The 21,723-nt window shown below is 40.0% G+C and overlaps 1 protein-coding gene across 1 annotated transcript; it reads right to left on the reverse strand.

The window, feature by feature from the left end:
- Positions 1–1,407: 1,407 nt before the first annotated feature.
- Positions 1,408–21,581, reverse strand: SAFB (scaffold attachment factor B). Its single transcript, XM_086627871.1, is given in 22 exon segments — positions 1,408–1,785; positions 2,040–2,091; positions 2,216–2,328; positions 3,044–3,165; positions 4,550–4,592; positions 5,091–5,228; positions 5,518–5,811; positions 6,971–7,077; positions 7,474–7,565; positions 7,899–8,038; positions 8,972–9,048; positions 9,144–9,293; positions 11,029–11,129; positions 13,856–13,905; positions 14,332–14,765; positions 14,767–14,831; positions 15,733–15,760; positions 16,549–16,608; positions 17,942–18,148; positions 18,235–18,299; positions 19,552–19,639; positions 21,189–21,581. Coding segments are annotated over 22 exon segments (2,745 nt in total). The 5' UTR covers positions 21,378–21,581; the 3' UTR covers positions 1,408–1,655.
- Between the last annotated feature and the right edge of the window lie 142 nt (positions 21,582–21,723).

The following is a 21,723-nucleotide window of genomic DNA, read 5'->3' on the forward strand; positions in this document are numbered from 1 at the left end:
GCTAAAGTTGGGTCACATTGTCTCTATCCTGATTTTATTTGGAATCGAGGAATAGAAGGCAGCTGTTTAGCTTTGTCTCCACCTATGCTATGTGGATTTTTTTTTTTTTTTTTGATAGCCCATAGAAATCTTTGCACCAGGCGAAAAACAAACTAAACCAAAAAAAAAAAACCCACAACTGCCAAAGCAGAAGAACTGTGCAGAGTTTAACAAAGACTGGGCCGGTATCGTCGCCACCGACTGGTTGTCAAGGTTTGAGTGAGCGGCCGTACCTGGTCAGAAACGTGCCTGTACTCAGCGTCGCCATCTGGCGGAAACAGAGGGATGTGCAGCTCAGTTAACAACCCAGTGGGAAAAGCCTTCATCCTACACTAAGTATGAGTTTCAGATGCAGTAAACGTAATGAGATAATAAGAGGCTCCAGTTTGATCGATGGCGTCTTGTTCTTTTTCCTCCATGGTGTTCAAAAAGGTTCTTAGATTAATTGTCTCCCCAGATCATAAACCACTATTTCTTTGGCATCAATCTTTAGATAGGTTGTTGACGCAATGGTCTGGGTCACAGGCATGACTTTATTTCGACTTCTCCAAACTCCTTAAATAGTAGACCAGGAGATGTTCCTCATGCTTATAAATGACTGTGTGGTGCTGTAAATAGTCTGCCCTGGCTGGAGGAGAAATCTCATAATCCCATTTGGGATGCTACATACCTGCTGAGGACAAGGAAAGATGCTCTCCTTAAAGCTACAAATGGACAGGTCACTTGTGCTAGAGCTTCACATTTCCATGCAATTCCTGCAGAGAAGGTCCAGATGCAATAAAAGGGGCAGCCATAGGTTATATCTAGTGGGAGTGATTCACTTGTCCTCATGCACAACGAATGGCCATTTCTAATCTACTTCAGGGCAATTATGGATTGCTAGGTAAAATTAACCTGAAATTGGTGGAGCTTTAGACTACCCTGATCTATCAGAAGCTAAACAAAAATGATTGTGACTTGCACTTGAAAGTCATTACTTTCACGACTATCTGTGCGTTTTCTCTTACAGAAGCTGTGCATGTGGCCTTTTCAGAGAGTGAAGAGTATTACGTTGCACAGTACCTACCAACATGAGCCAAGATGAAAAAAATTCTTCACCACTTGTCCTACAGGATCCTAAGTCAATTTTGCAGTGGCAGGGTGTTCCAACTTTGACAACTGCAATCCTAACATTCTTTCATGCTGGCGCATAGGCTAGTTAATTTTGACACGTCTGAAGTAACACAGTATTTCTGTGTATTTCTGGGAGCTGTGTGCTACTGAAAGGGCAAAGGGACACCTGTAAGGCATTTTGATACTTCATCTCTGAAAGAAGTTACAAGGTTTAACATATAGCTGAATAAATTAGTTTTCCAAGGACTGCTGAAGTAAAGCAATTAACTGTAAACTGGCTTTATTTATGGAAAATGGAATGCTTCATTAACAAACATTTTAAATGGGATATGAACAACACGTTACAAAACAAATGAGTTCACATTGGATTGAGTGACATAATATGGCAGCAGCTTAAAAAAAAAATAAAATACACTTACAGTAGCCCATAAGTTACAATTAATGGTAACCCTGGGTAAGAGATTCATTTCGGTTGCCACCTTGCATTAAAGATTAAAACACATTCAGTAGCGACGGTTGAAACGAGGATCATTAGGTCTGTTTGCTCTCTCCTGGCCAGCAAATCCTTCTCCTTGCATTCCTCCTCCATGCATCATCTGACTTTGGTTGCCACCTTGCATGAAACCTCCACGCCTAGAAAGTGATTCAGACATTGTAATTTTCTTTTCTGACTCTGGTAGTCAGGTTGATGCAATGGGTGTTTTAACATTTTTCACTCTTCAATAAGATGCACTACATAAAAACATGGGAATACTTTATCATTCCTTGACATTTAAATATCAAATCAGATACCTAACACTCCCATAAAATGTTTCTTTAGCCCATTTAAATAGAAGAGATGCCCCTCAGAAGGGAAACAAACACTTTGCTCTTTTTAAAGTTCTTACCCTGACATGCCTCCACGATGCATCACATGTCCAGGTCTGCCTCTACCTCCACCTAAAAGAGTTCAAATGCTTCCTTTATATCCACAGAATAGTTTTACTTCATCTCCAAGGATAATAATGCCTGTATTTTCTGCTTTACGTAGCACAACTAATGAGCTGCCGTGCAAGAAGCATACCTTGCCATCTCTCATGATCCCGTCCTATCATTCCTCCTTCCACACTGCTCTGCCATGAACGATCTTGGTGTCCTTCAAACTTTCGACCGTGATCTCCCCAGTCACGCCCATCCCTGCAAAAGTATGAAATCCATACCTTCTCACATTAGCCAGAGCACACAAAATAGATTCAAGTAAAACAACTAAGTCACAAACTTGCTCAAATGCTTTACCAAGGTACATGCAAATCTTGTATTTATATTGCCATCTGTTAAGTCAAATCTCAGCAATAAGCCTTCTGTCCAATCCAACTAACATGACAAAGAAGAAAATACCATTTCCTTAATCTGGTTTATGCTACACTGATATCCCAGTTTACGCTGAATATCCTAGCTTTTTGTTTTGACCAGTCTATTTATTTTTGGAGTTTTCTGTAGGCTGGTTTCCTCATAGGACTTATTAAAAACCAAAACCACAACACACAGACCTCTAGTCCGTAAGCATTTTATGAACTTTTTTTCTTTCAAAGGGCTGACAGGATGGTGCTTCCAACAACTACAAACTGGGGAAGATCCACTACCCTGAAAATATCAAGCTTTGATAGTAATGTTAGGTAAAATTAATTGAAAACATGAAGACTTTCAGATGTAAACTTATTAAAAAAAAAAAAGCTAAGATGCATCAGCAAGCTGAAAGAGCTACTCATTTGTAGTCCATCCAACAGAGAACAGACTCGGATGAAAGTTGGGGAAAAAAGGAATCGTACTTCCAAAAATTGTGTCCCACTTTCACATATGGAAATGCTCCTTATATGCACAAGAAAAAGTATTTTCTGTGAAGCATACTAACCGTGACTGTGGGGGTATCCCTCTACTTTCGCTCATTCTTCTGTCAGATCCATAGCTACCCCAGCTTTCCCGAGAGTCTCGTGAATGACGATCTGGTCCTCCATGGCGCTCATCTGGATAATGCTAAAACGCAAAGAACACGTACAGCACTGCCCAAAACAGACTGTTTAATTGTTTAAAAATGCTCAGCTGTAATTACTCAATCTTAGAATCATTTAGGATGGAAGAGACCTCCTCAGATCATCTAGTGCAACCCCTCTGCTCAAGCAGGGTCAGCCAGGGCACGCTGTCCAGAACAATCTCCCTTTGGGTTTTGAGTATCTTCACAGCTGGAGACTTCACAACTTCCCTATGCAACCTGATCCAATGTTTGACCACCTTCACAGTTTGTTGTTTGGTTGTTTTGTTGTTGGTGTTTTTTTTTTTTTTTTTTTTTAAAAAAAAAGAAAGAAAGAAGGTGATTTGTTATGTCTTCAGATGGAATGTGATGTGTTTCTGTTTGTGCTTATTGACTCTGTCCTGACAGTGGGCATTACTGAGTAAAGTCTGGCTCCATCTACTCCATACCTTCCCTCCTGTGAGATGTTAGTGCATATTAACTCCTGAGCCTTCTCTTCTCCAGACTTAACAGTTCCAGCTCTCTCAGCCTCTCCTCATACAAAGAAGCTCCAGGCCTTTAATCATCTTTGTGGCCCTGGGCTGCACTTAACTCCAGTAAGTTCTTCTCTTTCTTGTACTGGGGAGCCCAGAACTGAACACAGTATGTCACATGGGTGCCAATTAAAAAGGAAGGATCACCTCCCTTGACCTTCTGGCAACACTCTTCCTAACGCAGCCCAGGATGCTACTGACCTTATTTGCCAGGAGGGTGCAATGCTGGCTCATGGTCAGCTGCTTGTCCACCACGACTCCAAGGTCCTTCTCTGCAAAACTGCTTTCCATCTGGTTGGTCTCAAGCATAGACTGCCGCACAGGGTTATTGCTCCCCAGGAGCAGGACTCCCCATTTCCCATTGTTGAACTTAATGATATTCCCCTCTGGCCACTTCTCCATCCTGCCCTCTGAGTCTCACAGCTTAGCCATCAGTAAAGGGCACTTGAGGATTCGCTGACTTCTCAAAATTAATTTCTCACTGGTCGAATGTGTCCTGAATGTCTTTCCCCCAGCTCTCAAAAACATGCAAACATCTCTGATAGTTTTTCTGTTCTTTCCACGCAACCTCGTAGAGTGAATTTTATACATACTTTGTACCTTTACTTTTCTATACAATCTTTTGGAATATTCTACCTTTTTGACGCAATTCACTTGTTTTGTTTGATTTGTATCAGAAGAACTATATCTAACTTTTATAGTAACAAGTCTTTGAACTAAATTTCATCTGGTTACTGATACATGTTTTGGGAGGTAAAATGTAATTCTTAACTACTGAAATTTAATCTCATGCACACTATAGAAAACTAGGCTATAAGAAGTTAAGATGTTTCTGTAGCTTTATAAAGCAACTCACTTGTCCATCTCGATCTCCCATCATTGTCCTTGATCCATCTCTCCTACAGACAGACAAATAAAATCAGACTGTGGTAGTAAAACATACACCACTCTATAAAAATCCATTTACATAAAAACACAGATGAAAAGTCCTGCTTCCATGTAGTGTCAACATTATGTACAAAAGGCACAAACACCTGGAACATATGGAAACCATGACATGTTTTGGATTCTTGGAAAACATAGTTAGTCCTAAGGTATAAACCAGAATATTCTCTTTAAGATGCTAGGTGCCTACAGTATTATTTTGAAATTTTTCAAAATCCTAGAAATGTGTGAAACAGCACTGCAAGCAGAACGCTGAACAAGCCTGCCAGAAGGTTTAACTCATGGCACAGTGCAGATCTCTTCATGGTTATATAGGAAAATGTCCATAGCCACTAAGCCACACTTCAAAAACAGAATGCAAACCAAACCCACAGTAAAGGCAGCAAAATGTGACATTAAATACAAATCTGTCTTTCAATTTCAGGCAACACAGTGGGAGGTAAGACACTAACCTGTCTATTGAATGGTCTTGATAACGGCCACGATCCCTGTGATCGAAGTCATGGAAGCGATCCTGGCGACTGAAATCTGAATGGTACCTATCATTCATTGCCATTCGTTTTGCCTCTGGCCAGTACGGATCATCTCTCCTGAAAGAAAGAACATACTCATTTTAGTCAAGATAATGACTTCTGATCTTGTTCCCTCCTTCCAGACTGTGCAAACCAGAAGAGGGGTAATTAAGTTCAAAAGGGAGATGAAAAACCTCAGAGAGGATAGTTTGACTGGGGCTATTAAACATGGTCATCTCAATGCAATCAACAACTGCTGATTAATGGAAGCTGAGAGAATATGGATAGCTTTTAATAGCACAGGCTGATGAGACAGAACCTGGCAGCAACGTTTTCCACTTGCATCATTTGTATTTGCTGGCTTTACCTGCCATCTATGTCATACGGTCTTCTCATTGCAGACCGGCGTTCTTGTTCATAGCGCAGTTGCTCGTGCTGCCGTCGCAGCTCTTCTCTTTCTCGCTGAATGCGATCTTGTTCTCTTCTCCTTTCATGCTCTATGTGCATTCGTTCTCTTTCCAGTCTTTCTCTTTCCATCCGTTCTCGTTCAAGACGCTGCCTTTCAATTTCCAGTCTCTCACGAGCAATTTCAAGCCTCTCCCTTTCTTCTCGTTCCCGGATGGTCTGCAGGTGTTGCTGTCTCTCCCGACGCTCACGTGTGCTGTTTTAACAGAAACAAAAAGGTTGTAGATCTAGTACTTCAACAAATAAAGGAAATTAAAAAAAAAAAAGTATTAAAAATTAAAACCACAGTGACTGTGAACTTGCGTCACCTCCTTGAAATTATACCTGGGGGGTGAGTGGAAGGAAAGGCACGGAGGGAAAACACTCAGCGTACACATGATTTACTTGTATTTAGAGACCGATCATATTACTCCCACAAAACCAGCCTGTGGGGGCAAATAATCCTGTATGGTCAAGAGAATTTGAATCCAAATGCCCCAAGCTCATTCCTTCTATTCAAGTAAAATATCCAACTCTGAAGGAGCCAGAAGGTATGCTGAATAATATGACTCCACTAAGGCTAAGAAATCTACCTATGAGAGAGAAACTTTTTCCTCTCCAGTAAGAATGATTAAAGCATTTTCCCCCTGTCCAATTCAACTTATTTTAGGTAAATAATAAAGTTTCATAATGTGTGGAAAATGTTTCAACATAGAATTCAGGTCACAGTTTTAGCAAGGAATTTGAAGGATGGCTATTACCACCTTTATCCTGTATTAAACATCATGAAAACAGAAATAAAACCCCACCAAGAATAATTAAATACCTGAATTAAGTTATTAACTAAAAAGATACAATGTAGAAACTTTGAAGGGTTGCTGGAAAATCCCACGATTTCTCTATGGACATAATGCATTTAAATACAAAAACATTCATCTTGTTTTATTTCAAACACTATGGAGACTTTGAATGCTAAGACAAGAAAGACAAGGTCTTATTCACCGAAAGACAACTTTTCTCCTGATCCTTTCCTATATATTTGAGTGTGGCAAGTTTAGAACTATTGTTTCACATCTACTATAATTCATGCTCAGCTAAGGAGAGCAGGATTACTTAAATTAATCTAAATAGCAAAATCTACAAAATGGAAAAAGAACAAAAAACAAACTTCAATTTTTTTTCCCCCAATTTCAAGCTTAGTACTAACAGAATCAATAATTGGAGCTTTCCCAATTCAACAGATATGTGAACCACAAAACTATAACAAATTACAAGTAAAAAACAAATCGAACCCCTCTTTTTCTCTTCGCCATTTTAATCAAATTATATTCATTCTCAGAAAAAAAAACATCAAACAATTTCACTGTTGCTCTTACCGGCGCTGCTCTGCCTCCCTCATTTTTCGCTGCGCTTTGATTTTGTCAAACGGCACAATGCCTTGTCTCTCTCTGCTCTCCGATTTGCGATCCTGGCTCTTAATGCTCTGTATTTAATATTGAAGTAGAGAAACTTAATGGAGTGCATTTACAAAAGGACAACTATCACAAACAATACTCTAAGCTCCGTTTCCATTCGTACATATAATGTCTCAAAGCTTGGTCTCTGCATTTTTCAAAAAAGCTAGTTTTTATTAACATTACAGACACCCCATATATTAACACACTAACACCTTCCCACATTTGTTTGGCAGGATTTCATTGCTGAATATAGTTATCAGCTGTATGAAAGTATTTTACTAATTAAGATCTAAATCCACGTTATAGAAACTCTAATTGGACAAATCAGTAAGACAAGCGTGGGTTACATGTAGCTTGGCAGGATTCAGTATTTGTTTTTAAGGAAAACTGAAAGATGTTTCCCATGCAGGAACATTACTTACTCTGTCTTTTGATGCAGTTGATGTTTTCACACTAATAACAGGTTCTCCTTTGGATCTATCCATTACTACAGTTCTCTCTGTTCCTTTACTTCCTAAATAAGTCAGAGGTGAAGGGAAAGAGATGGAAAAAACAATCGAACTACACAACATACACCACTTTCTGCTATGCCAGAAGTTACGTTCTCTAAAATGTGAGAACAGGTATTTAACTCTCTCCTCCAAAACTGTTTTTTCCCTACACCTCTTCCAAGTGCTTCTGTCAAACACCCGTCTCCTCCCCTGCCTCTTTATACCTTCTGGATTTCCAACTAAGAACCAGAAATAATTCTAGAATATTGGCAGTTCTTTGGAAAGAACTACCTACAATTAATTACTCATACTTTGCCGTAACTTTTACTCTATGAAAAAAAGAATAGCCACATTACCTGACTTAATAGTTTTAGGTTGATCTGATGAACCAGACTTCAGTTCGTCTTTATCTTTTTTCTCCTTTTCATCTTTGTCTTCTGTCTTTTTTGGATCATCTTTTTGGTCAGATTTCTCATCCCTTTTAACACTACCAGGTCTATAGATAGAGATTGATATAGATCAGACTAATTCAGAGTAAGAGAAAAGAAAATAGAAGGAGAATGCTAGTAACACAGTAACAAAGTAGAATTCTAATGTGGTAGGACAGTCATAATTCGATTTGCAAAGATTTCCTTCTACAACTTCCTACACTATAAAATAAGACAATCAGATCATGCTGTCCAGTTGTCATAAACACTTACACGTGATTCAGATGTCTCAACTGGAGCCAAAAGGAAAAAATTCACACCACCATGCGCTTAATGCCCACAAAGCTCCTTATACGACACGACAGTTATGAAGTGCCAATGTGAATTATTTTTGTTGGGCAACTAGGTGAAATAAAGGCAAAAACTTCTCAGCAAATAGCATTTAATAGGAGTTATACCCCAAGAAGATAATTAAAGCAAAGGACTTAGTGTCTTATTCACTCTCTAGGTATCTTTTTCAGCTACTTTCAGTAATGCTAGAGAGAAAAAGCATAGTGCTGAAGAGGAACATGTTCTGAAAACAGGATCTTGGACAACTGATCTTTAACTGTTTGTGACCACAACCACCTGAGAAGGCCCGGAGGGAAAAATTTAACCAAGAAACAGTGACATACTGATCAAAATTCTCAAACAGCCTTTCCTATAGATTTGTGACAGGAAAGCACAACAATCTTTACTAAAAACCAAATATAGCTAAATTAAAAGGTATGCTTGAAAATGCAACTTTCCAATGCCTACCTTAAAGCATAGAACAGAAATGTGTTAAGTTAGGCATTGAACATCAACAGAAGTTTATCTTATACTGAAAGTTGGAAAAATGCATCTATCACTCTTTTTGAATGTTTGCCACAGAAATTCTTAGTGTAACTTTGCTCCTGACAAATCAACATAAACTGAAGAACAGCAAAATCCCTTTGGACAGAGTACTTTTAGAACAGTACCTCTCACTGACTGGTTCTTTCTTTGCTTCATTCTCATTTTTTTCACTTGGCTTCTTCCCAGCAGGTTCATTTTTTGCCTGAAATTAATTTTGCACATCATTAGCTGAGAATGCGGTCTCGATCATTTGCATAATCTGATGATAATGGGATATCTTTGAGGATCAGTACTCACTTTTTCTACAGAAATTATTTTTCCATGTAACTCTGTTTTGTGGAGGTGAGTAATGCACTTTGTTGCTTCCTCAGCTGTAGACATCGTAACAAAGCCGTAACAGCGAGCACCAGGGCTGCGAGCATTGGTGACCACTTTTGCACCGACCACCTTTCCAAAATAAAAGAGGTATTACACTCTAACAAACGCCCGCCCTTTAACAGTAAGAAGAACCAGCTCCATTTTTACTGTTTTATTCCTGCTCATCCTCATTCAGGAAACTTCTATTTTTAAGATTAACAAATACAAAAGGATCGTTGCTTGAAGCTAATCATGCTTCTGTTGCAAAGACAACACTGCAAAAGCTGAATCAACAGATGGGAGCCAAAGACTGAATTCTGTTCTGAAGAAAGCCCGTTAACAAAACAAAACAAAAAAAGAGGCCAACTTTACATCAACAGCATCCTTTTGCTTAAGTGTAAAGGAGTAAAAACCTAATAAAAATTTGTAAGCTCATTTCCACTCACATGCTAATGCTAGCTCAACTGTTAAGTCCCATCTCCTTTCAAATATGTTTTCATGTCACTGCTAAGAGGCAGACCCACAATGTTATCTGCAATCTTGTTTAAGAAACGGGAAGTTTCCCTAAAAAGTTTAACTTGAGAAAGCCCACATAAAACACCTGTTTTCACAAATGATGTTTACTTACGCTCATATATTCAATACAGCTTACTTTGTATTACAGAAATCAATCGTATTTCACAGAGGTGTCATATTTTAAAGTACAGTTGAATAAAGAACATACTTTTGAGCATTTGATTTATTGCAGATGTACATCCACTTCTAGGAAGCTTTGCCTCTGTTAATACTTCAAAGAAAATAACAGTAATTTTATTTAAACAACTAAACGTTACCATGGCGTCTAAGTAGAGGCAAATACTCGGTTGGCTGTGGCACAGTTTTTAATTACATTTAAAATTTTGTGGTACATCTCTATGATCAATGTTCCAGGTTACCAGATGGAATTCTGAACAAATAAATGGAAGGAAAGCATTGCATTTTTATTGTTACAAGGAACGTTAAAAGGGTTTTACTAGTCTCATGACTTTCAGACAAACTCAAAGCTGTGCTACACATAATCCATTTTTGTATCTATTGTAAAGTCATGTTTAAGTTCTAGAGTATTTTCACGAGTTAAACATTCAATAGCGGATTGCTACCACGTACAGTTTTCTTTTACTACAATATGCTGACAGTCATCTTTAAATAGGCTTCAAAGGTCTGACAAAAATCCTTACTGATGTCACTGACATCAGTCTTCTGTTAAACTAGCTCTTTCAATTTCCCAGCTGACAGGGAGATTTAAATTGCCATTTTGTCTATCATTAACAACTTCAGGAAACCTTCCTCTCACAAACCAAACATGCTCCCTCCCTGCAATCCTACCCAAACAAGTGCTTTTTAAAACAATTGCCAATTGTAGACAAAAATAAAATGTCAGGTACCAAGGCAATTCTTAAGATTTTCCCCAATAGTCATGTTTCAATATTTACTGCATGTTTTACTTAGTCCCAAGGAAGTCTTTAATAAATGTTACATTCACTGTTGACTCTGAATTTCCAATGAGTGAAGATACTCTACTACAGCATAGGAGATAACAGTATGTGTAAACAGTCATTGACTGTTTCAAATAAAGGGCTGTAAATGGAATTTTGTATTTGTTTGGAAGTGAGTGACAATAAAAAAAGCAGTCATTCAGCATGTACTTTGGCAATTTTTTGCTTGATATCCCACAATACTTTGGATAATTTGATTCCTTTCACTGGTATTTTCAGTGACAGGAGCTTCAAAAGTCTTATTAAGACAGTTTCAAGTGAAAAAAAACAAAACAAAACAAAACTCTTACCTTCCCATATCTGCTAAACAGATTCTTCAAATCTGTAGCTCTGGTAGTGGAAGCCAGTCCACTCACCCAAAAGTTTCTACCAGAACCGCTAGCAGTGCGACCTAAGTAGGAAAACAAATGAACAGAACCAAAACATACACCAAATCCTCATTATTTCAGCAACTACTTCTGAACTAAAAAGGAGTAGTTCTACAAATATTTTATTTTTTTTTAATTGCAGAGCAAATGAAACGCAATACATAACATTGTCCCGCTGTGACTCGCATTCCTGAAGGCAAATAGTATTACAAGTGCAAATATTTTAAGATGGAACTACAAGCTTTGACACACGCAACAGAAGTCTGTTAAGTCCTACTTCTCTGAAGTAACTGTGGCTCTTTAGAATGTGCCTGGAGAGATCCCAGTAACTGCACTTGAAGGAAAAGACAGAAGACCTGCTAGATTTGTGGGAACTGTGTTAGTACCCATGTACGCTCAGCGATTAAAAAGTGTTCGGGCTGAACTCCAAGTTTTAGCACTTGCATTTCAGTGTGAATCACTTCTGCAGGGATACTGTTTCCAGCATCCTTTGAAATGTCTTTACTGTCCTTTTATCAGTCTTGGTAGTGTTCAGTTCCAAGGCTTCAATGAATGGACTGAAGCAGGTTTCAGTTCAGCTACCTGCTTCCAAAGCATCTGCCTTTTATTTTTTTCTTTTGGTGATATATGGAATTTCTCTGTGCTGCTTTCATCAAGGGAAGACATTTCTTCCAGAACTTTTCTAAAATGCTATTTTGTTTGAATGTCTTTCCATCTCTTACTTCCTGATAGTTTTTCGTTGTCTCAAACATGAACTTAGCACTGAGAACACTGTTGTTAATATTTATACAAGTTCCCTAGGGAAGCATGCAATCATTTGTACCAATGTCTTTAAAAAAAAAAAAAAAAAAAAAAAAAGAGGTCTTTTGTATAAAGGAGACTCAGCCTACACCTGTCATCTTCCAGTCTCTAGAACTGCATGGACAAAGGTGTGTCATGCACATGGGAGATAAATTGTCTTGGGGTTTCGAACAGCTGAGCCATAGGCTTTAATGCTTTTATTCCATCAGCTTCCTCTAGAAAATGGCCACATGTGGTTACACTGGCACCAGCATCCTAGAGAAAAACGAGCACTTCCTTCTATTTTACCAACTATTTTTTAGATTATTTAAACTACATTAATGCCCTTTTTGAATAAGCTTCGATTAGGCTCAACATCTTCAGTTTTTGCCCTCCCATAAGACTTCAAGAGGTGTTCCTGCAATGGTACTGCGTTTCCAAGACAAAGAAAGACTGAGACTACAAAATCTTCTCCAAGTTAGAAACTAGAATGACATAGGTATTGGGGGCCAACCTGCAACACTGGCGACATCGTTCAGATATGCATAGGTCGACTGCCAAGTCCACCAGACTTAAGAGCTCATAAATTTACTACATTCTTATTAATACAGCTTTCATAACAAATGCAAGGAAAATGGAAAACTCCTCCTCCTAAATAAAATCCTTTCATACAGGTGTGGAAATAGCAACCTATGAGTCAGAACTGACTTGTATATAGTTCTGTACCTTTCCTCTGTCTCAACTGCTCTGCTCTGCATGCAGTTACATAATCAAGTAGCTACCTCTCCCCAGTGCTTTTTACTAAGCCAGAAAACTATTTAAACAAATGTTATGGAACACAGCATATCCTTTGGAGGAAGGTATGCAGGGGAAAGGTTGTTGTTATTAGACATCCAAATTCCTGGAGGCTATTTTGAATGCAACCTTGAAGAAGAGTTTTCCTACTCCACAAAAAAAATAAAGTAATTGGGTAAATGACTGCATGCACAAACCACTCCTTTAAATATTCTGAAACAGGAGGAGACAAGATTACAGACTGTAAGCAAGAGGAAAACAGACCCTAATGGAGCTGACGGTGAGGTCCAGTAGCTCGCACAGACAGGTATAACCCCAGATGTTGGAAAAAGCAGCTGACACGGAGTTCAGTCTGTGTCGTTAACCCCAATTAAAGCCAAACAAATTCTTCCTGTCCAGTCAGTAGACAGATCTCATAATGAGTTTCTTGCCTATTACAGGAATTGCTGGAACTTCCACGCTTACCATGCTGAACTACCTGCCTGCAGTCTGTAAGAAGGTGTTTAAGAGTCAGTTCTAAATTTTCTGTCCCGATCAGGTAGGAGAGCATAGAGAGGTGGAGTGAGCTGCAAAGACTCAGAAGCCTGATGTGTTAAAAGGAAGAAGTATGATGAAAAGAAGGAGCAGGCACCTCATGCTGTTGATCAAGAAATTTTCATCTTGCTTATGATGCATATTTGCACCGTAAATAGGATCTGCGTGGACAAAGATCTAATAACATCAATCTGATCTGAAGACAACGTTAAGCTGTAAGCTTCTGTGGCATTTAAACATGTGAATACTAGATTCCAAGTTATTTCAGCAGAACAGAAGACGGTATGAAGAACCACAAGTGTATAGTAAAGTAAACACAATTGCAAAAGGCTCTTGACTCACTTACACCTGTTAGTAAGCATTGTCAATGCCATGGACATATTTGCCATGTATTAACATCTACTTTTGAAAAGATATAAACCAAAGGGTGCGACACAGACATCCTTAGGAAATGCACAAAAGGAAAATAGATTTTCTGGCATAGATAGATTTTAAAAAATCCACAAAGAAGCGACTAATTTATTACATTTAACAACTGCACAGATTCCAGTGTTTTTCTGCTGAAATACCCAATCCAATACAAAACCAGTTTCTCCAAGCAATCATTAAAGTTCTATTTTTGAAAAAAAAAACCACATACCTTTCTCATCTTTTGAGATTATCTTTGTATCTCTGTCCTCCTCAACAGGGCTAAAGACAAAACACCACGTTATTCAAGTCAGAAAGAAACGTGACTAACTATAAATTATGAAAAATGCTAAAATTAAATACCTACCAGAAAATACATTGCAAACGAAAACACACCTTTGTATAGTTGATTTAAGAAATCTGACAAGAAATAATGAAGTCAGATTCTTAAACAGAGTTATATAAGGAAGACGTTTATAAATAACAGTAAGAAAACAACCGTTGAAGGTTGAGGAAGGAAAGAAATCAAACCCTCTGTGTTTTAAAAAAAAATAAAATATCTGCACATGGAGAAATAAAACAGACTCTTTAGGAATAGGCTACAATTTCATCAGTCTCGGTGGCCAATTGAAGGAAACAGCTTATTCGCATCACTTAACGACCAATGAAAAAAGATAGCATCTGGTCTATAACGGAGAAAAAACAAACCTCTTTTTCTGATCACCGCCCTCACTGGTTGAGGACTCTTTAGTAGCAGGGGATTCCTCAGAATTAGCTTTGTCTTCTGTTTTCTTGGCATCTTCTTTGCTATCTTTGGCTTCGGGACCTGCGCCTTTTTCCGCTGTTTCCCCACTAGAGGCTTCCAGGCCTTGGGAGCGTTTGCTACTCTGATCGCTTAGGGTCTCTACTACTAAACATTCAGAGTCCGGTTTCTCTTCCTCTATTGTCTGTTCACTTGTCTCCCCTTTTGCTACAACTAAACGCTTTGCTTCCTTCCTTGCCATAGCTTGTGCCGATTTGCTGTCCAAATCTAAAGCATCTTCCTCCAACTGAGTGGCAGCAAGAGCGTCCTCTTCCTCTGCTAGCCTCTTGCCTGGCACCACGTTACTTGCTTCCTGTGCATGTGGCCGCTCCGCTTCAGGAAGTTTCTTCGTTAAGTAGTTCAGATTTACAAGTTTCCCCCAAAATGTCGAGTATTTTCTCATTTTCTACGGATTTAACAGGAATAGAATGGCACAAGATTTAATCACCAGGGAAATACAGCAATCACAAATGTGGAACTGGCATGGCTGCCACACTAACACCAAGAGAACTTCTAAGCTACACAGAGATTGGAAAACCCTAGTGTACACAGTGTAAAAGTACTACGCTAACTGCTGTCTGACAAACTACCAAATCAGCCCTAAAATGTTAACAGGGAAGAAAAGTGCCCCCACAGATTTAACAAACACCTTCTGGCTGATCCTTGATATTCTTCGTGAAATCGTTCAGCTCTGTTTCTTCTCTAGTTAGCTTCCAGAGTCCGAGATGCTTAACTGAACGTATCAAGGCACTGAGAGTTCAATTTTTAAATTTCTCTGAAATTCTTTTAGCAGACAGTCCAACATGAGAACTGGGCATCTTCTGATGGTGCATGAGTGTGTTTGCAGTCCAGTAAGTGAAAAGTATCTGTATGCAATTTCCATGAAGAAACTCTCTTCTTTCTTCTGTATCCAGTAACTAATCTTTAAATTTTAATGCCCTAAAATATCTTTTTACTGCTTTCACTGCTCTCTACTTAGTAACAGAGTAAAGGTGTGTGCGATATCACAAGATCTGTTTACAAGTAGAATCTTTAGCTTTTAAACTGTGATTAACTTCTCTAAATCCATTTATGTAGTTTAACAGGTTTTTAAACCATTTCATTTCACTGGAAATATTTCAAAGATGACAAGCATCACTTCACAGATCTGGGGATATGATTGGGTTTCCAATCTCTATGACCCTGCATGATCTGGATTGTCCATCATAAAAATAATGCAAATTATGTTTGTTTGCCTGTTTTTTTAATAGTTAATGGTTTAAAAATATTAGTTGAAAAGACAGGAACATGTTTTTCTTTAACAGTACCTGGCTCCAAGTGTAGCTTCTCCATTTTCTGTTTGGGAAAATAAACACAGAATGAGTATTTTATAAAATCTGAGGGGTTTTTTGTTTTGTTTCGTTTTCCACAGAATAATAGCAAGCCCTTGCCCAATTCCAAAATTGAAAACTAAACAAATTCACCTACTACATTTAGCACTTTTTTTCACCATCCACTAGAACCGAGTCCTTTATATAGGTAATTTTTCTGGCCCATTAAAGCCAAATCAATGTACCAGCCACAACTGCATTCTCCTATCTGACTTGGAATGTTAAAGAGTCCAATAAAGTATTTTTGGAAGGCTCCGCAGAGACCTTCTAGCAGCCTTCCAGTACCTAAAGGGGGCCTACCAGAAAGCTGGAGAGGGACTTTTTGCAAGGGCGTGTAGTGATAGGACAAGGGGCAATGGCTTTAAACTGGAAGAAGGCAGATTTCGATTAGTGATAAGGAAGAAATTCTTCACACTGACAGGTGGTGAGGCAATGGAACAGGTTGCCCAGAGAAGTTGTGGCTGCCCCATCCCTGGAAGTGTTCAAGGCCAGGCTGGATGAGGCTTTGGGCAACCCGATCTAGGGGAAGGTGCCCCCGCCCATGGCAGGGGGGTTCGAAATAGATGGTCTTTAAGGTCCCTTCCAACCCAGCCCATTCTGTGACACTATGACAGATTGTATTCTGAGCAAGATCATATAAGTCTTGGATTCTGTTACAATTTCATATTGTGGTCATGTTTTCTTTTTTGTAGTATAAGCATACAGTCAATACTGATAATAAGAATCGGAAATACAGTTACGTTTTCTATTTACCTTCATTTCAATTAAATCAGAAGAGACGTGTAAATTGTTCTCAATTTCATCATAATCTTCCTAAAAGAGTAAAAAAGGAATTAAAGCATTGCTTACAAAAAGTAACATTACCTTCTGGAGAAATACTACTTCAATTTTCCCTAGCAATAATATGAGCACTATTTTCCAGCATTTGACAGATCTCAATTGCTGCTTTAGATTGAGACCCAAGAATGAGGAGCAACATAGAAGTATTCGTGATGATTAAATATCTTTCTCCAGTTAACTTTCACTTTAATTCCAACATGACATCATCTACTTCAGTTACTCTTATTTAGAGAGAAAATTTATTTCACATTTTTGTGGTTACTGTACATAACATGTTTTTCCATTTTTCCAGTTTTTACTTCTTTGGTTTCTAACTGGAAAAAGAAGTTAGAAATGAAGCTGACCTAGGTTTCTACTTTTCCAAAAATAAAACACGTCCCCAAAAGCTTCCTTCCTTAAGAGCTGATGATAAGATGCAACCAAAGATCATCGGGTGCATGACTCACAACAGCTCTAATTTACAGAACACAAGAAAATTGCCTTTCAGGTTAACTGGATGTTGTTGCAATGACTCTGTTTTCAGAAGGTAAATGATAAAAAGTTGAAGCAGACACCACAGGCCTAAAATTAAAAACAAAAAACAAAAACCATGAGGAGGCAAAGAAGGATAATACCTTCAGTTTTGGGAGCGAACAGCCTCAGATAAAGAAAACTTATAAGGATCCAAGGAAGGATCATATTTCGGGAGTGAATGTAACATACAGATTACCCTGTTCACTCAGTAGCAGGAGACTGTGCTGTGTGCAAGAGACATTGCAAGCGGCTCTCAAAACTAAGTTAAAAGCCTGGCAATGTCAAGAACAGGGCAATACACAATATATAAAGATCTTTCTTTTTTTATTAACCTTTATGAAAAAATTATACAATAAATTCTTTAAACCAAAGCATTGTTTCTACAGAAAAGATTTCCATATCTGAGAGTCGAAAATGTATTTCTCTCTCTCTCCATAGACATAAGTATCTAGATTGCTGGGTACATGCATATATATGCTTTAACACACTGGAACGGCAAGAGGAACACTAATGTAACTAATACATTACTTTCCATTCCAGGTTTCTTTCATGGCAAGCAAACATGTTAATGCAAGGTAAAGAAGGCTGTGACCTGTCTACTGTGAACACTTCAAGTCTCTGATAGGTCCAAGAACATCTACTACTTAAAGAGTAGGACAAGAGAACTGTTAACGTGAAATAGAATCCGTATCACATTCATGTCCTATATTCTATCACACTGAGATATCTCCTTCATGTGCCCATATACTTATTAAATGCCTTCTGAAAACTTCAAAGACCTCTACTCACTTACCTCATTTTCTGTTAGCTGATCTGGAAGTTCTTTAATTTCTGCTTCAACATTGTCCTTATTATCAGATAGAGAATCAAGAATGTTCTCAGGACTATAGTCTTCTCCACAGTCTACAGCACTGTTGTTATCTATTTCAGCCTCATCTAGCACACTAATATCCATCATGTCAATATCTTGCAAGTTATCCAGACTTGCTTCGATATCCTCCTACAGAAAGAAAAAAGGGCAGATGTGTATTTATTGCGGGTTAAATAATGCATATTCTTAGTAACAGCAATCACCATTTCACTTACCTGCCCATCTCTAGAGTTTTCTTCTAGTCCATTGTCTTCAACACCTTCTTCTTCTGGTTTTCTGCCTAAAAATAGTATCACTGAAGTGAGATACAGCACTAGATTCTGTAACATAATGTCATGGTTCGAAGTCGGGGGGGGAGGTCCAGGTGGCAGAAGTTGCCATGACACATGTCCACTCTTCACTGAATTATCTATTCAACACTGAGTTTGTTTCAACAAATAATCATTAAGACCCTGATTCAGAAGTCCGGGTCTGTCTGAATATAGTGGAGGATGACTTGCCACTCGACACAAGCGAACAGCATGAGCATGAACTAAAACTAGCACAGCTACATTTTTCAACAGCTATACTCCACTCACTCCACAACACTTCAATATCTAAAAACACAATACAGTCTAGGAAGGTGTTCCATTGAAAAGAAACCTCATCATTGTTACAAAACCCCTCCCTCTTACCATTTAAATAATTAAACTGATTTAGAATTAGTCTTTTCTTTTAAGATCTTTGACACGCTGATCACGTTTAGACACATCTGTCACCCGCGAACTTGTATCACTATTCAAAACCAACTGCTCTGTCTCTGTTTTCACCCCGTTATCGTAAAGGAAGCAGCTTAAAAGTAATTTTCAGAAAGTATCTTTTAAGAACTGGCTATGAGCAATTCAAATAAACCACATGTAACATGGCCCATTCAATATTTAATGTTTTTGAAGCAAAATATACTTAAATCACAAAAGAGCTATTTCAGAACAGTTTATTTTCAAAACAGTTATAAAATGAAATACAACACTAACAAAAGTGATACACATTTGTTATTTGTGCAACAATGGTTCTAATTACTCCTACAGTAATTTCCTGCATTTAAAAATGCATCCAAATGATGATGGAGGTTCAGGGGCTTCTACGAAAAAAGGAGAATGTATACAGTTACGGCAAGGAAATTAGTATTTCAGGTGTTGTGGAGCCACCTTAATATACATTGGCAGAGCTTTCCACAGGTTCTTATGCTGCACCTGCCTGCTCTGTACCTGCCACAATTCTACATTCATGGTCACAAGCACAGAAACATCTGCACTTACAGTCTGATCTATAGGTTTCAAGAATTGCTAACGGAAGTACAGTTAGGTGTCACGGTATTGTTTAAACTTCTTATCGCTCACCAACGCAACAGAGTTTTACCATTTTCCACAAGGGAAAAAGAAAAAGCAAATTTTAAAAATAAAAGTAAACTAACGAAACAGAAGAAATCAAAAACGTATACCAAGTTCTAGCTACATGGAAACAAAGGAACCGTATTTGTCTAGACTCCGTACCTTTGCTAATTCTTTTTGGTGTTCTCTTATTGGTCAGTTCTGAGGCCACAGGAATTTCATCAGGATCTCCTCCTTCATCCTCAATGGCCTATCGGAGACAGAAGCATGACATCTATTATATTGTTTGTGTGCATTTGTAGTGGTTTTGGACAGGATAGAGTTAAATTTCTTCACAGTAGCTTGTAAGGGGTTATGTTTTGGATTTGTGCTGAGAACAGTGTTGATAACACGAGGATGTTTTAGTTATTGCTGAGCAGTGCTTACATAGCACCAAGGCCTTTTCTGCTTCTCATGCTGCCCTGCCAGCGAGCAGGCTGGGGGCGTACAAGTTGGGAGGGGACACAGCCGGGACAGCTGACCCCAACTGACCAAAGGGATATTCCAGACCATATGATACCACGCTCGGCAAAAGAACTGGTGCGGGTGGAAGTCGGTGGGGCTGTCATTACTTAGGGACTGGCTCAGCATCAGTCGTTTGACAGTGAGCAATTGCTTTCTTTCACATTACTTGCTTTTCTTTAGTGTTTTTTCTTTTTCCTCCTCTCTTTGTTTTTTTTTGCCTTTCCATTTTTAAAATTATTAAACTGTCTTTATCTCAATCCACAAGCTTTCTCTAACTTTTATCCTTCCAATTCTCCCTCCCATCCTGCTGGGGGGCAGAGGGGCGAGTGTCTGGCCATGTGGTGTTGACTACCTAAGGTTAAACCATGACAGCATTTTTAAGGATTTGTCAGATGGAACACTAGCTTCTCACCCTAGTTCAGGTCATACAGCCAGGCAGCCATATCAGCCTCAGAAGCACTGAAAAGCAAGGTGTTGTTACACAACGCCACAGCCACATCGAGCTACGACTGAGGAGCAAAGTTCCCCTCATCTGTAAACGAGGCTCCCTACTCAGCAGACAAGCGCTTTTAACTGTACAGAGCTGAGAGTGACTGCTACAGAAACTCAAGGGCATCCAACAATATTTGTTTTTCTCAATGTGCAGGCCTATTGGAACCCATAAAAGGGTCACGATTGACTACGCTGTTCCGGCCTCCTGGAAGGCTGTGAAAATACATTCCGGAGAGGTGGAGTCAGGTGAACTGCGTGCAAAGGAAGCAAGAGAAGAGATACCGGGAAGGGGAGTGTGTGTATATGCTGGGGGAACGGGAGAGGAAATCGGGGAAGGACGCACGTACGTCAGGGACAGGGAATGGCAAAGACCGGGGCCATCGCGGAGTGAAATCAGAGTAGTGCTCCAAGGGAACGGCGAAGGTGCGGGCGGTAGCGCGGGTGCCCAACGCCGGAGCGCGAGTAAGCGGCGCGGGACCCCGCCGGGGCGTTCAGGGCGGCAGCAAGAAGCAGTGCAGCGGCGGGGCTGCCGGCACTCCCCGCAGGGGCAACACTTCTGCACTGGTCGGAGCTAAGGGGCACACTGGTGCGAAAGAACACCCTGCGGCTCCCGGCACTAGCGCTGGGAAGCAGTGAAGTGGCGCCGCGCCTCAGCCCAGCTCACGCTGCCCTCACGGCCTCCCTCGGCGCGGGACTCCGGGCAAGACCCCGAGCGCGCATGCGCCAAGCGCCCTCAGGCCGGGGACAAAGAACCCGGATGACATCTCCCCCGCCCCCCCTCTGCCGCCAGGTTTGCGACTCACCTTCCTCAGCCGCTCCATGAGAACGCTCTTGTTGCCGCCGCTGTCTAGGTTACGGCGTTTGAGCTCGGCCCGCAGGTCGATCACTCGCAGCTCGCTTAGCCGCCGCGTTTCGGGTTCTGAGCCGAGAGCCGCGGCCCCACCAAGGGATGTGAATTCCCCCAGCCCGGCCGCTGACTGACTCTCCGCCATCAAGGCCCCTTCGATATTCCGCCTCAAGCCCGAACGCACAGGAGAACACAGCACGATCAAGCAGCTAACCTTGCGATCACAGCACAAAATGGTGGGGAGGCCAAAACGCGCCGAGGGGAGGGGGAAGAAAGCCCGCTACGCGCAGGCTCGGAGAGAAGGACGACGACGAGGAGGGGGGAGGAGGAAGGCAGGACATGGAGGAAAACGTGAATGACAGCTCTTGCGCAGGCGCAGACGGCGTCGCCCGCATCTCGAGACGGCTCGCGAGCTACCGCGCATGCGTCGGAGGGCCGAAACAGGCTGCGGTTGCGCACGCCTGCCGTGAGGTAGCCAGAGGAACTAGCGC

This window comes from Tauraco erythrolophus, chromosome 28 (assembly GCF_009769465.1).
Source record: "Tauraco erythrolophus isolate bTauEry1 chromosome 28, bTauEry1.pri, whole genome shotgun sequence".
Lineage (NCBI taxonomy): Eukaryota > Metazoa > Chordata > Aves > Musophagiformes > Musophagidae > Tauraco > Tauraco erythrolophus.